Source organism: Lathamus discolor, chromosome 2, assembly GCF_037157495.1.
Source record: "Lathamus discolor isolate bLatDis1 chromosome 2, bLatDis1.hap1, whole genome shotgun sequence".
Taxonomy (NCBI): domain Eukaryota; kingdom Metazoa; phylum Chordata; class Aves; order Psittaciformes; family Psittacidae; genus Lathamus; species Lathamus discolor.
Genome location: NC_088885.1, coordinates 122,087,901 through 122,101,999, shown reverse-complemented (window position 1 = coordinate 122,101,999; position 14,099 = coordinate 122,087,901). Strand labels below are relative to the sequence as shown.

General features: G+C 41.2%; 1 protein-coding gene across 3 annotated transcripts in view; it reads left to right on the top strand.

Annotated features, from left to right (window-relative positions):
* CA8 (carbonic anhydrase 8) overlaps positions 1 to 14,099 on the top strand; it is a 67,178-nt gene that overhangs the window by 48,098 nt on the left and 4,981 nt on the right. Inside the window, exon 8 of one of the 3 annotated variants that reach the window (XM_065668331.1) lies at positions 2,251 to 2,975. The exons of 1 other annotated variant lie outside the window; for it this stretch is intronic. In XM_065668331.1, the coding sequence (XP_065524403.1) occupies positions 2,251 to 2,289 (39 nt within the window). In that variant the 3' untranslated portion in view covers positions 2,290 to 2,975. Of the gene's footprint in view, positions 1 to 2,250; positions 2,976 to 14,099 lie in introns of those variants that run through there. One more of the 3 variants, XM_065668329.1, reaches the window with a different exon arrangement.

Below are 14,099 nucleotides of genomic sequence, written 5' to 3'. Positions count from 1 at the left end.
ATAGTGATCTTGACCTAAGGCTGCTACAGTGGGGCATCTTATTTTCTCCCTATCAGATGGAAAGGTATATGATTTTGACCATCCTATTTCATTTCTCTCTAGTCAGTTTATTTGTGCTTTCTCAACAGTTCTGGAAGACTTTGAAAAATAATCCTTTTCACTGAAGCTTTCGTATATCTTCTCTTTTAAATGTGTTCTGTCTATTACTAGGGAAACATTGGAATCTTTGGTTCTTTAAAATATAACAGCTTGGCCCTATCTTTGCTCCTGCTGCTGCTCGTTTCTGAGAGTTTCTGAGAGTCTTGCATTTATCCTGGTTTTATACAAAAAAAATCTATTCTTGGTGAGGAATATAAGTACATAAAGTTATTATATGAAAGAATTAGAAATAAGTATTCTTGGAAACATAGTGATATTTTTACATTCTGAGGATGAGTTCTGAATTTTGGTTGTCCTTGTTATTATTTATTTATTTAAAAACTATGGGTAGTGTAATAATAGTTCTCAGATTTCCCGGGTACATACACTTTATGGCACCTATCCTGGAAGCTTTTCTTTGGGGGTGGTTTTCTGATCTGTAGAGGACTCCACCAGAAGCAGTGGGACTCCATTTAATATATTTAGGACTCAACCCAAGCAAAAGAAATTTCAGAGGCAGAAACATGATCTATAAACAAGCAAGGCATCTAGGCAGTTTTCTGATTGTAATACATATGCCCGTTTTTACAATTTTAGCTCAAATACTACATTTCCAAAAACTTTTCAGAAGAGTAAGGGAAGCAGGTATCTTCATACCTACATAAACCTTTAGCCTGAATAGTGTGTTACTTGACCACTTGTATTGTGGAACAGTGCTATTAATTTAGCATGATAGAAAAATTACTCTTATACAAGAACAAAACGTAGACATGAATAACAACACTATCAGTGTATGCAGTCAGTCTTTTGTCAGATGATATGTTAAGTATTTCTGTAGCAAACAACTGAAATCTTCAGGCTGGCTTGTAATTAGGCCCCTTTCCAAAAGTAATCCATTAATACAATAGCTGCCCAAATCCTGGTTCAACTTAATTTCACTGACTTTGATTTTTGGACTAAAAGCATTAAGCTTGAACTAGTGAAAAATGTACAAAATGTGCATTCAATTAAGGAGTAATTAGATACTCAATCACCCTTACATCACACTAGGGATTATCCAAGAACGAAGAGAGATACTATTCACTGCAGTGTATAAAACAGTTTTCTTAATTAGTTTAGTACTAATTGAGATTGAGAAGGTGTCACTGTGTCACAGCATTAGTTTGCCTGTGCAGAACCTTAAGAACACAGGTTTTGGCTTCTTTTCAGCTTCCTGACTTAGATTTTGCAGTCTGATTTCCTGATCCAGTATCTTCTGTCCATGCAAGATGAAACTTTCTGTTCATTTCAGGGAGGGAATGGGTCCCAGAACACTTGTCTCAGTGGCCCACTGAAAAACGTGTCAAGAGTTTTTCCAGAGATGGAGAATAACTTATGATTATTGCATGTTTTTTTATAAAATTGTACCATAAAAATATTGCATGTTTTTTATGCATGTTTTTTTATGCACAGTTTTTTTAATATTGCATTTTTTTTTATGGTACACTTTTATAAAAAAGCCCTTGAAGAACTGGGAATCTGAGCAGCTGGTTTCCTAAGGTTATGCCAAAGCACATGAATATGTATTTGCATGAAACCAAATATTGATTTATCTCTGCTGCAAATGAATATGAATATTACTGCTATTAGGAGGAACAAATTGAGTGATTGCTTTCTATCTCCTGAGCGCACCTGACTTAGATGAAAACTGCGTACTCAGCACTTCACTTGGTAGGGTCCCTAAAATAGTAACTGGCAAAAATCTCTCTGTGACTAATATATTTTCCTTTCTAGTTTACTGCTATGCTCTCCACATGGGAATCAATTACCTGATTGATTCAGAAAGCCAATTGTAAAGCTTTGTTTCACGTTAATAATTTTACCACTGCATTTAACTTTTCATTTTTACTGCCATTTCCTCCATTGCTAGTAAATCTTCCAGCACTGACTTTACCCTAAAAGAGAAGAATCAGGACCATTATGTCACTGATGTATATACCCTGAAATTGCCCCCACCTGCTGTCATGAAATCCCAGCTTTTAGTTTTCCCTGTCTCCCTGGCTGGACATAAACAGTCTTTCAGACCCACTGTGGAGGAATTTCAGTAACATAATTGTTCCATTCTCTTTTCAGAGAGGGGGAAGACAATGCTCCCACAGTGCCCTCAGATGAGAAATGGAAACTTCTGAGGCTGCTGCTTCAGTTGAACCACAAAGCCTGTATTGTTTCTCTTCATCTAATTCAGCCTTGATAGACAGCTGTGACAGTTGGTCTGTCCACACGGTCCAGTGAAATTCTGGGAAGGGGGCTGTACATTAAAAGAAGAAAACACATTAAATCTTCCAATTCACACTAGTAGCTATTTTTAAATGGTAATTATCATTGCTTATATAGTTTCTTAACCACAGCATTCAGCAGCAGTCTGTGATCCAAACAGTACTAATTTTAAGCTTGGTATGAATGTTAATATGTAGACATACTCATTACTGTTTTAAATGTTAGATTTCATATTTTTCCATATCATCTCTTATGCTGTTAGTAACCAGCTTTTCTGTAGAGGGGAGTTGAATTCTATAAAGCTAATAAAAACATTGTTTGTTCACAGAGAGCATTATACAAATTCAGAATTAATTTCTGGGCAGAAAGGAGCATTTCTCTGCCAAACATATGCACTTAACATGGCTTATCTAAATAAATCTGAATGACATTTGCGTTACTAGGAACCTTACTGAAATAATGGCTGATTCTGAAATAAGGACATTTAACCAATATAACAATAAACAGAATCATCTGGATTGTTTTCTACTTGGTGATTCATGGAACTTTGCAAAGAAATGTTCAATTCAGGCAGAAAATTATCAGCCTTTGTTCTCTTGTGAATTATGTCAGTTCCATTTGTTCTGTACATCACTGAGGATGGTGGTCAGGGGACCTGCTCTGCATGTCCTGAGCTTACTGCACAGCGTGGGGATTGTCATACTGGGCCACACATGACACATTCTGACACAGCAGATAAGGGAACTGTAGTCAAAGCCAGCTAGTCAAGCTCATAGCTTTTGATTCCTGCAAAACACCAAGAGCTGAATGATCTGAAGGAGAGTCAGTAATAATGTGGTGGGCAGTAGCTTTGATCACCATAGCTATCAGCGAGGTCCACTTTACTAGCATGAGGAGGGCAGGTTTATGTAGGGACTTGTGCGAGTAGAAGAACACCAGAAGCACAGATGGCAAGCTGCAGGCCGGGGCACAATGGAAATGCAAACCAAGGGTTCACAAAGGAGAGATTACTCCCTTGGAGCAGATTAGGGAGTCATCAATCACAAAGTCATCACCAGGCCATGGTAAATGCAGTGTCGGAAGGCATGCTTAATCCATCTCATCAAGGGCTATGGAGAGAGCTGCTGCTGAGTAATGAGTTACGAATTCTCTGAGCTGTATTAGGGACAGCAGAAACAATAGGACAAACCCACCCACAACACATGAGCTGGGTGAGGGGGAGTGGATACTACTCACTATTCATGTGTTCGTAACTGTGTGTACTGCAAAAACGTGCTTGCTTTGGAGAGGCACACAGCTGCCCTTGACAGCATGCATTGCAATAAATGCATAGAAAATGGACAGCATGCAGCCCACCATGAAGTCATCTGTGTTTGTTGGGCTTATCAGAATAGCAATTGGCAGATTGCTCCTTGGGCCTACAGAAACTTTTTATGTATGTCTTAGGGTTATGTTTAAGAGAGTCTCCCTCTCCCTTCTGCCCAAATTTAATGAAGTGTAGCCTCATTATCTAGTCAAGAGGTTCAAGATTTCAGTGCTGGCCAAAACCACACGTTCCATCTTCAATGTCCCCACCACTTCTATGATGTCCATGTAGCAGTTTCACTGGCTTCTGCCCCTTTTCCTTCAGCAGTGACTCCCCAGGCCAGATCCCAATCCCAACATTCTGGTCACCAAAGCCTGGCCTCCCACTGGTCCACATCCTGCCATAGGGGATAAAGTCAGCTGCAGTGGCCTGCAATGGCCTGGCTGGACTGTCCATAGTTTTTGACAGGAGCCTGATTATTCGTCCTAGTTGTCAGGTTTCGTACTAAAATCTTGAAAAAACCAACCCCCAAACAAAGCCCCGTGAGATGGAAGTCAGTTGGTTTCTTCTAGTTGAAGACCTATTGCTATCTCTTTGCAACAAGCAATGAAGGAGCCCTCCAAAAGGCAGAGTGAACCATGTTCCAAACCTGGCCATTCCGCGGTTATATGCACAGCTCATTGGAAAGATCTTTTCCTTTTGCACACAGTATATTATTAACTACTGAGTATTAACTGAGAGGAACATTAATATGGCAAATATTGACATTATGATGAAATCTGAACTAGATTTATTCTCTAAATAAACATGTTCCTTATCTTGGAACTGGCTGACATTATTTGGGTTGTGATACAGATACATTGCAAAGCGAGTGATGTAATGTCTCCACCAAAAAGTCCATGGTTTCCCTTTCCTGTGCTCCCTTCCTGTGTTTGCTGTTCTTTCCTGCATTGCCTTGTACAGTGAACTTCTGGTCATATAAATATTACTACTGAGGAACTGAGGTTAGTAAATTTGTCTCAACGCTTGTCAGACTTTCTTTTTCTATGCTTGGCTTTGAAAGAGGAAAAAAAACCCAGCAGTAAAAATACTTACAACTGTATTTTGTCTTAAGAACTAGATCTAATTATAACAACAGATTCATTCACAAAACACACCCATTCTAATTACAGATTGGTCAAACCACATTGGTGGTATGTTGTGAAAAGTTAAATTAGTCTTTCTGGGTTTGGTAGAAGTCTGCAGGGAGGAGTTTCCAGGAAGGGCTTTCTATATTACTTCAGTTATACTGCACCCATGAGAGGTTTTATTGAGTGTGGCAAGGCTCTGCTACTCCCCAGTTAGAGTTCCACATGCTTGCCGTTGTATTAGTATTCTTAAGAAATCATAAACACTGATAAAGGTATTCTGAGGGTAGTGTAATAGTTTCCTTTTCAAGCCTACAGCCGCTAAAATTCTGAATCGGATTGCTATCTTCTGTGAAGATATATGAAGAAATACTTCTTCATATGTATGAAGATATATATATATATAAATATATGAAGAAATACTTCTATGGAAGTATTTTTAAAGGTAAGTATTTATGTGTGTAATGTTCCACATAATTGTACAGATTTGTTAGAAATGTGAATTACAAGTTTCCAAGAGGTGTTGAGTGGTTACACACTTGTTGATCAAGAAATTAGTGGCAATAATACTTCAAAGCAGCTATGTGCTTCATGAAGCAAAAGCTGGACCTGCAGCCTTCTGGTAAGCTGTAGGAAGAAATCCAGCTCTTGGGAGAAGGCAGGTGAGTCGAGGCAGGATGCCTGCTGTTGAACTTCCTCCTGCAGGTGATGTATTCTTTGTGTTCCTCTGTAGTTTTCTGGAGCTCCCCAGAAACCTTAAGATGATTTAAGCTCTTAGGTTGGTGTGATGTGCTTTGCACTCTGGGTTGTGATGATGGGCTCCTTCTTGTTCAGATCAGAGGAGCCTCTTAGAGAGCACCATGGCTCCCTATGGCTGCCTTCTGACCTGGCTTTCACATATGTGTGAAAATCAAGGCATAGGTGGAGCAATAATGAATACTAGGCCTGTACCCCAAATACACCTAGGAAGTGACCAGGCATAAATCAATGTGTGTTAAAGGCTAGGCTTGATCCCAGACATTACAGTGGCAAGTATGTTATGGTAGCTGTGTATAGAAACAGGTGTGAACTAGGACACTGAGGCTGAAAGGAAATAAGAATGGTCCCTGGCTACTGTCTGTCTCCTAAAGGTTGGTTCATTGGTGTTCTTGAATCCCAGAGGGTAATCGAAGCCTACTGTTGCTGAAGAATTGAAAGTACTTAACAACATCGCAACATATGGGGAAAAAAAATATTTTTACTAAGAAATTTCAGTTGAATTTTTGCTGAAACTGCAAAAGCAACGAGGAGGGGGAGATCCATCCATGCACAGGCAGCTTCACAAGGAGTCATGCACATCAGCATTCTCCAGAACCTCCCAGGGGGCAACTGCCATGAGCTCAGACTTGCATTCGTTGTTTGAGTGGTGGGCACAGCATCGGTGCAGTAATAGCCTTGTGTAAATTAATCCTCTCATGGTTGTCACATCAACTGCAATGAGAATGAGGAGAAGCTTCCTTCCTTGTAGAAGTGGGGGATCCTCATGGTAAATGGCGGCTGCAGAGGAAAAGAGGAGAACCCTCTCTTAGGGTTGAGGATTGTGGAAATAGGACAAATTTTGTCCTGTCTTTTCCTCCTTGGCTGAGTTTCATGGTGGCATCATCAGCCATGGAGTTAGCTTTGAGATGTGTTTTTCCTTTAAACATCAGTGCTGTGCAGCTGGAGAATGCATCTGAGGCTGGATCATGCAGGATGTGTTTGTAAGTGTTTATGTGCACATTTCATTATGAAACCCTAACTGTCATTGTAAGCATGCATCTGTGTGTGCGTTCATGTCTTTAGAATACTATATATAGAAAAGCTATTTTTAAACCAAGGACAATTTAAAATGAATTTTAGAACTTCTAATTATAGCTAATAAATTTCAGTATGAAGACCGACTAACATCATCCACCGGTACTGTACATATACTGTTGGTATTTGTATGATGGGATATTTTTCTATTTGCTTAATGAACATGTGTTAAAGTCCTTTTCCCTTCTCTTCCTCCCATTATCCATTATTCAATTCCAGGTCCTTTATACTGAATAAAGGACCTGGATACTGTTTGAGACTTGCTCTGAAGACATTATAATTTTTCTCATGGGACTTTCTCTGTTACAGTATTCCTTTGAATGCTTCAAATGTATTAATAAACTTATCTTTACAACACGCACTTTGCAAATACCTTCTCCCCTGTATCATGTGAGGATTCCTCTGTCATAACAGACTTCTTTTTGATGCCAGGTATAAGAAAAAGACTCAGCAGTCAGACAGTTAGAGACTCTTCATGTTGACCTGCAACACACGTGGTCTTTGTCCAGGAGAACTTGTTATGACCTTATTTGGAAAATTAGAAACCCAGCACTGACTCAGTATGGCATCATAGAATCATAGAACAGTTCGGGTTGGAAGGGACCTTCAAAGGTTACCTGCTCGAATCCCCCTGCAATGAGCAGGGACATATTCAACTAGATCAGGTTGCCCAGAACCACATCCAGCCTTCCTGGAAGGTAGTTGTAAGGTTACGTCATCAGTCTTTTCCCTGATGAATTTGCAATAGATGACTTCTATTGCAAAGGTTAGTTTTTCAGTGCTGGTCACTTTTTGAGGCCCTTCTGCCCAGTATCTTCAAGTCCTTCTCACCAATGTTCTTACCATGCTGTGCACAGAGGCTGTGGCAGCTCTTTATTTCTGCTTGGCCTTCTCCAGAGCATAACCTTATCTTGATCCAGAAGCTCTTAGCCCACAGTATTGGGCAAACAATGAAGATGGAGTATAGTAAGGGGAAATAGTAGATAAACTTGAAAATAACTTGCTCTATAAAGTACACAATGAGCTGTTTAAGCCTTGAATAACAAAGAAAAATGAAAACATAAAGATAGCATGAAGCAAAAACAACATAAAGAAGCTTCCTTAAGTGTTCTTTTCTCTAGCAGGGATGTGGTTAGAAATATTCCTTCTGCATTTCCATCTCAACTTGCTTGTGTTGGAAGTGGTCCATTCTGGGCTGTGAAAATCCAGCTGACTGACTCAAGCCAGTTCCCAAATCAGCAATTAGAAACCATGTATAGCAAGACTTATTCCCCAAGACTGCTGCTCTCCTGCTCCTCTCCCTCCAGTGCCAGGGAATTAGAGGGAATTGGTTGGTTGTCCTTGGGTGCCAATCCTTATCCCAGATCCTGACTATTCACCGCATTCCTTGTTTTGGGTAATCTTCCCTACTCACCCACTGGAAGACAATAAAGAAATAAGGTCGTAACACAAACTCCATTCTTTTAAAAAGTAAAGCGCTTGAGAAGGCTGGAGCTTCAAGTGCACAAGCAACTCGTGTGCTCATTCTTTAAGGTAATGTTTGTGCCTGTGATGGAGACAAAAACATCTTGATCTTACATAGCCATAAACGCTTTGCCTCCCTTGAGCTTTAATATAAATATACACTATAAACAGTGCTTTGTGAAGAGCCTCCCATGTAAACATCCAACAGCGGTGAGCATGAAAGGGATGAAAGCTATGATAAGTCAGTGAAACACATGCAATGGCATATGACACACCTTGTCAGCAGTATTTTAAATAGCAGATATAAAGCAGTACTAGACACTGTGTGCTTAACCTCACGTTGTGCAGATTTTTTTCTCCTGATGCACTATAGCTCAGTTGAAGTGAATTTCATTATTTTGAATCATCATTAGAAAAAGGTTTGGTCTCTTTATTTGGGTAAACATATGTGTGGCTGAGCAAAAAGAAAAAAAGGATGCAAACCAAAGGTAGTGGAAAGATTTATTTGTGGCTTAGAAACGTGTAGTAATTCACATAGATAAGGAGATGTTTACTCAAGAGACAAATAAAAAACAAACACAAAAAACCCTGAGAGCTGTGTGTTCTTGGCAGGGAAGCCAGTAATGACTACCAAGTGCATGAGTCTCAGTGTGAAATTATAGGCTGTGATTTAGCAGATGTGCTTCAGCATTTTAAACCTTCCTGATTTCTTGGCATTTTATGTTTTGACCACCCTAGTTCCACACAATTTAAAATGAAATCCTAGAAATGCATGAGGCCAGAGCATCTCCAAATACCCGTGAAGAGGGCTGGATGAATGAAAGAAGGACTTGCAGAGAGGCAAACAATCTGTTTCCAGCAGAAGCTGAGGTATCTGACCTTCAGGTGATGAAGTGATGCTGTAAAATTTGTACAGGTGTCCTGTAAAAATATTTAATTGCAGTGTATTATCTAACCACTAGATGTCTGCATGCTATAGAGCTTCAGGCAGGGTTTGCTCCCCAGCATGAAAGGCAAACAAAGAAAATCCATATCTGCAGATGTCTCTCTCTGTATCATAATTTGGCATCTATCTTTTCTGAGCTATGGCCTAGTTCATGGAGGGGTCTGTGGGCAGAGATGCTTTGCAAGAAAAATTACATATATGAAAATTAAGGCTGGTTTTTATTAAACCTGGAAAGAAAACTGTAGATTAAGCCATTTGTTGAGATCACACCTACTCAGATAAAATTCACAAATAAACACTGTAGATTAAATCCAAATTGCCACTACCTAAGCCATCATGAATTCCAATTAAGCAGGTCATGTGGCGCCACGAAGCAGCAGTAACCTGCAACAAAGACAGTGGCAAGTCAGGCTGTGGTAGTGGTGTCCTCAGGAGTAAGGGTGGCTAAAACGTCAGTGCTGTGGCCCCAGCAGGTCCTTGGCACACCCAGGACACTGCTCTCCCAGCGTTGCTGCAGCTGTATCAGAGATCTTCACGGTGTTGGGGCCAGCGGCAACAAGAGGCACCAGTGGCTTTGAAGAGCACCATGAGTCCTGGTGCTGGTTTGTCTCCAGCTCTTGAGGGAGTCCCACTGTTTTTTGCTGCTTCTTATTTGCAAAATGGAGCTCCTCTGTTTGTTTGTTTTGGATGCAATCGGTGCTGTTAGGAAACGCAAACCTGAAAACTGTGGGCACAGTGAGCACAGGTATAGTCCCCAAGAGCTTCCTTCATAATAACTTATTATGTTAAAGCAACACACACAACTTTCCTAAACAATAGGATAGACCAGCCTAAGTGTGTGTTGCATGGGCAGATGTTCACATAACTATTTGGCATAAACAGTTTTCCCACAGGATTTCCCCAAGGCACAATGATCGGGACACCTTCCTATGAGCTCACTGTGCTGAAATTGCAAGAATGGGATCAGGGGAAAAAAATCCTGTGCTTTCAGGGTCTTTGCCGTTATCTGGAAAGCAAGTATTGCTTGAGTTTAGGCACCCAGTTTCAGAAGTCCCTGTTATCTCTGGCCACAGTCTGGGGATAAATGAAGTTTGTGAAGTTTTGTAAAAATTACTGTTTTATGCAAGGCAGTACCTGCAGTGCCATGAATGAGCACCGCTCTACAGGCAGATTAATGGTGCCCTATAACACTTAAACTGGAACTCCGCTTCCTCCCTCCAGGGGCTTTTGACACCTCTATGGTGTTGCTTTTATTTGCTTGTTCCAAGATACAACCTCCCCTTGCTTCTCCTGATCGGATGCCTTATCTTCCTGGCGTGCCTTCTTTCCCAAATGCATTTAATATCAGGTGGCTGCAGAGCACAGCTGCTTTTTGTGTACTGCTTAATATCATAGTATTTACCCTTTCCCAAAAGGATTTAGATGGTGTATTATGTTCAGGCTTTCCCTGCTTCTTTACATCTCTTGGTTAGTTAATCAAGTAACAGTTCTTAAATCCAGTTTCTCGTTAACAAAATTGAATCTAATATTAAGGATTCATTCTCATTTTAGAGTTGATTACCGTAATTGTGGTTAGTGTGCCATCACAATTAACATTGTTTTTAATCACTAAAAGGCTAACAAGCTCATTTCACACCCTCTTCATTTAGTAAATGCAGAAAAGGAAGATCCGACTGGTGTCTTGCAGTTCTGACCTGCAGAAACTTTCTTTTACTGTCCGTAACATTGAGTGTCAAACTCATAAATCTGAGGGGCAGAGTGACAAGGACGAACTAGATGATCTTAAGGTCCTTTCCAACCCTAACTATTCCATGATTCTATGACTTCTGTTTTTAAGAAGTGGAGATGCAACCAATAGGCTGCCCTTGCCACTTCTTTTTGAATTAGAGCAGAATCACAGAATCACAGAATCACAGAATCCCAAGGGTTGGAAGGGACCTCAAAAGATCATCTAGTCCAACCCCCCTGCAAGAGCAGGGTAACCTACAGTACATCACACAGGAACTTGTCCAGGCGGGCCTTGAATATCTCCAGTGTAGGAGACTCCACAACCCCCCTGGGCAACCTGTTCCAGTGCTCTGTCACTCTTACAGTAAAGAAGTTCTTCCTGATGTTAACGTGGAACTTCCTATGTTCCAGTTTACACCCATTGCCCCTTGTCCTATCACTGGATATCACTGAAAAAAGCCTAGCTCCATCATCCTGACACCTACGCTTTACATATTTGTAAACATTGATGAGGTCACCCCTCAGTCTCCTCTTCTCCAAGCTAAAGAGACCCAGCTCCCTCAGCCTCTCCTCATAAGGGAGATGTTCCACTCCCTTAATCATCTTTGTGGCTCTGCGCTGGACTCCTTCAAGCAATTCCCTGTCCTTCTTGAACAGAGGGGCCCAGAACTGGACGCAATATTCCAGATGCGGCCTCACCAAGGCTGAGTAGAGGGGGAGGAGAACCTCTCTTGACCTACTAACCACTCCCTTTCTAATGCACCCTAAGATGCCATTTGCCTTCTTGGCCACAAGAGCACATTGCTGGCTCATGGTCATCCTCCTATCCACCAGGACCCCCAGGTCCCTTTCCCCTTCACTACTTTCCAGCAGGTCAACCCCCAACCTGTACTGGTACATGGGGTTGTTCTTCCCCAGATGCAAGACTCTACACTTGCCCTTGTTAAATTTCATCAAGTTTCTCCCCGCCCAACTCTCCAGCCTGTCCAGGTCTCGCTGAATGGCAGCACAGTCCTCTGGTGTGTCAGCCACTCCTCCCAGTTTTGTGTCATCAGCAAACTTGCTGAGGGTGCACTCAGTTCCCTCATCCAGGTCATTGATGAAAATATTAAACAGCACCGGTCCCAGCACCGACCCCTGAGGAACTCCACTAGTCACAGACCTCCAGCTAGATTCTGCGCCATTGACCACAACTCTCTGCCTTCTTCCTTTCAACCAGTTCTCGATCCACCTCACTACTTGATCGTCAAGCCCACACTTCTTCAGCTTATCTATGAGGATGCTGTGGGAGACAGTATCAAATGCCTTACTGAAATCAAGAAAAACTACATCTACCGCTCTACCATCATCCCTCCACCTAGTCACTTCCTCATAGAAGGCTATAAGGTTGGTCATACATGACTTCCCCCTCATAAAACCATGTTGGCTGTTCTTAATGACCCCCTCATCCTTGATATGCCTAGTGATGGAGTCAAGAATCCTGTTGCTGTTTACATGCATGGTAGATAGACTGTGTCGTTTGTTGCATTTCTGCACAATAACACCTTTATTTTTTAATTCACAACCCCCGTGAAATTATTGTAAGTAGATGATTTGTCTTGAGAGAACAGCACAGGGTTCATAATCTTGGGCTCTCAAAAGTAAGGAGCCAGTGAAGCCCTTGGAAGATGGATCTTTGTTTCAGCTTCAAGGAAAGAAAGTGCCCTTTTGAGCATTTCTAGTACTTTTCTGAACCAGAATTAAATTTTAATTATGTCAGGATCCACTAAATTATGGAGGTTCCAGATTTCAACCAGTTGTATGCCTTTTTTTTAATATCACCTCTTTTCATTTAGCCTCCAGCTCCTTTCTAGACCAACCTGCATGCTACATTTGCTAAGTAATTGTTTTTATTTCTCAAGCAGAAAGAAAAATTAAAACGGCATGCTCTTTGAGAAAGTATCTGGCAGTTGTCCTGTAGATGAAGAGAGTGATAATGCGTGGTTATGTTGCTATCTCTAAATAAGAGAGATTTTGTGGTCTTGAATACACACCTCCTTTTGCAGTACTATGTACAGTTCTGGTGTCCTCAACATAAGGAGGGCATGGAACTGTTGGAGCAAGTCCAGAGGAGGGCCACGAGGATGTTCAGGGGACTGGAGCACCTCCCGTATGAAGACAGGCTGAGAAAGTTGGGGCTGTTCAGCCTGGAGAAGAGAAGGCTGCGTGGGGACCGAATAGCAGCCTTCCAGTACCTGAAGGGGGCCTATAGGGATGCTTGGGAGGGACCCTTTATCAGGGACTGTAGCAATAGGGCAAGATGTAATGGGCTCAGACTTAAAAAGGGGAAGTTCAGGTTAGATATAAGGAAGAAGTTCTATATTGTGAGGGTGGTGAGGCACTGGAATGGGTTGCCCAAAGAAGTGGTAAATGCTCCATCCCTGGCAGTGTTCAAGGCCGGGGTGGACAGAGCCTTGGGTGACATGGTCTAGAGTGAGGCATCCCTGCCCATGGCAAGGGGGTTGGAACGAGATGATCTTAAGGTCCTTTCCAATACAAATCATTCTATGATTCTATGATTCTTGCTACTTAGCCAGTTAGAAAACAGTGGTCTGATATTACTTTAGTAATCTTTTCATATAGAAAGACAATTAGCTATGCATAGATGAGACTGTTTTTGTGTTTTTTTTAATAATGCTGCTTTCCCACCTATTTCTAAGAAGGAATTACTTAAATTTCTAAGAAGGAATTACTTAAATATCTTCAGTTTTGGCAAGCTCATTAGGCAACAAGAAACCAGGTAATGAGGTACCCGTGTTCCCCTCACTTTCCTTGTGCCTGTCCCTTTCTCTAACAGCCAGAAGAAGGAGAGAAAAAATCAAAACATGGTCTCCTTCCCAGTAATGAATTACGTCTGATGTTTTAGCTGCAATGGATGTCTACGTGCAGGGGTGAAACTGTTGTCACCCAAAACAAAGCAGTTGCACCCGTAAGAGGAGTACATTTGGCTAGAGGAAGGAAAAGAGTTAGAAATCTGTCAAGTCTAAATTTGCTCTCAAGAGTTTTCAATTACTAATTTAATGAGATCATGTGGTATTTTTTATCTCCTTAGTCTCTTAAATTGTCTTTCATTAGCTTTTAATGAGATTTTCTTCATCTCCTCCAGATAGAGTCCTCCCATTTTATCTGTGTATTCTTCCTGTTTGTTTCCAGCTGTACAGCCTTACTTTCAGAGCTGTAGTAAAAATACATTGAAGTCCATATGTGCAATCCAGACTGCTTCACCAAAGTGACTTGCAATTACTTATGATCAACCAACATT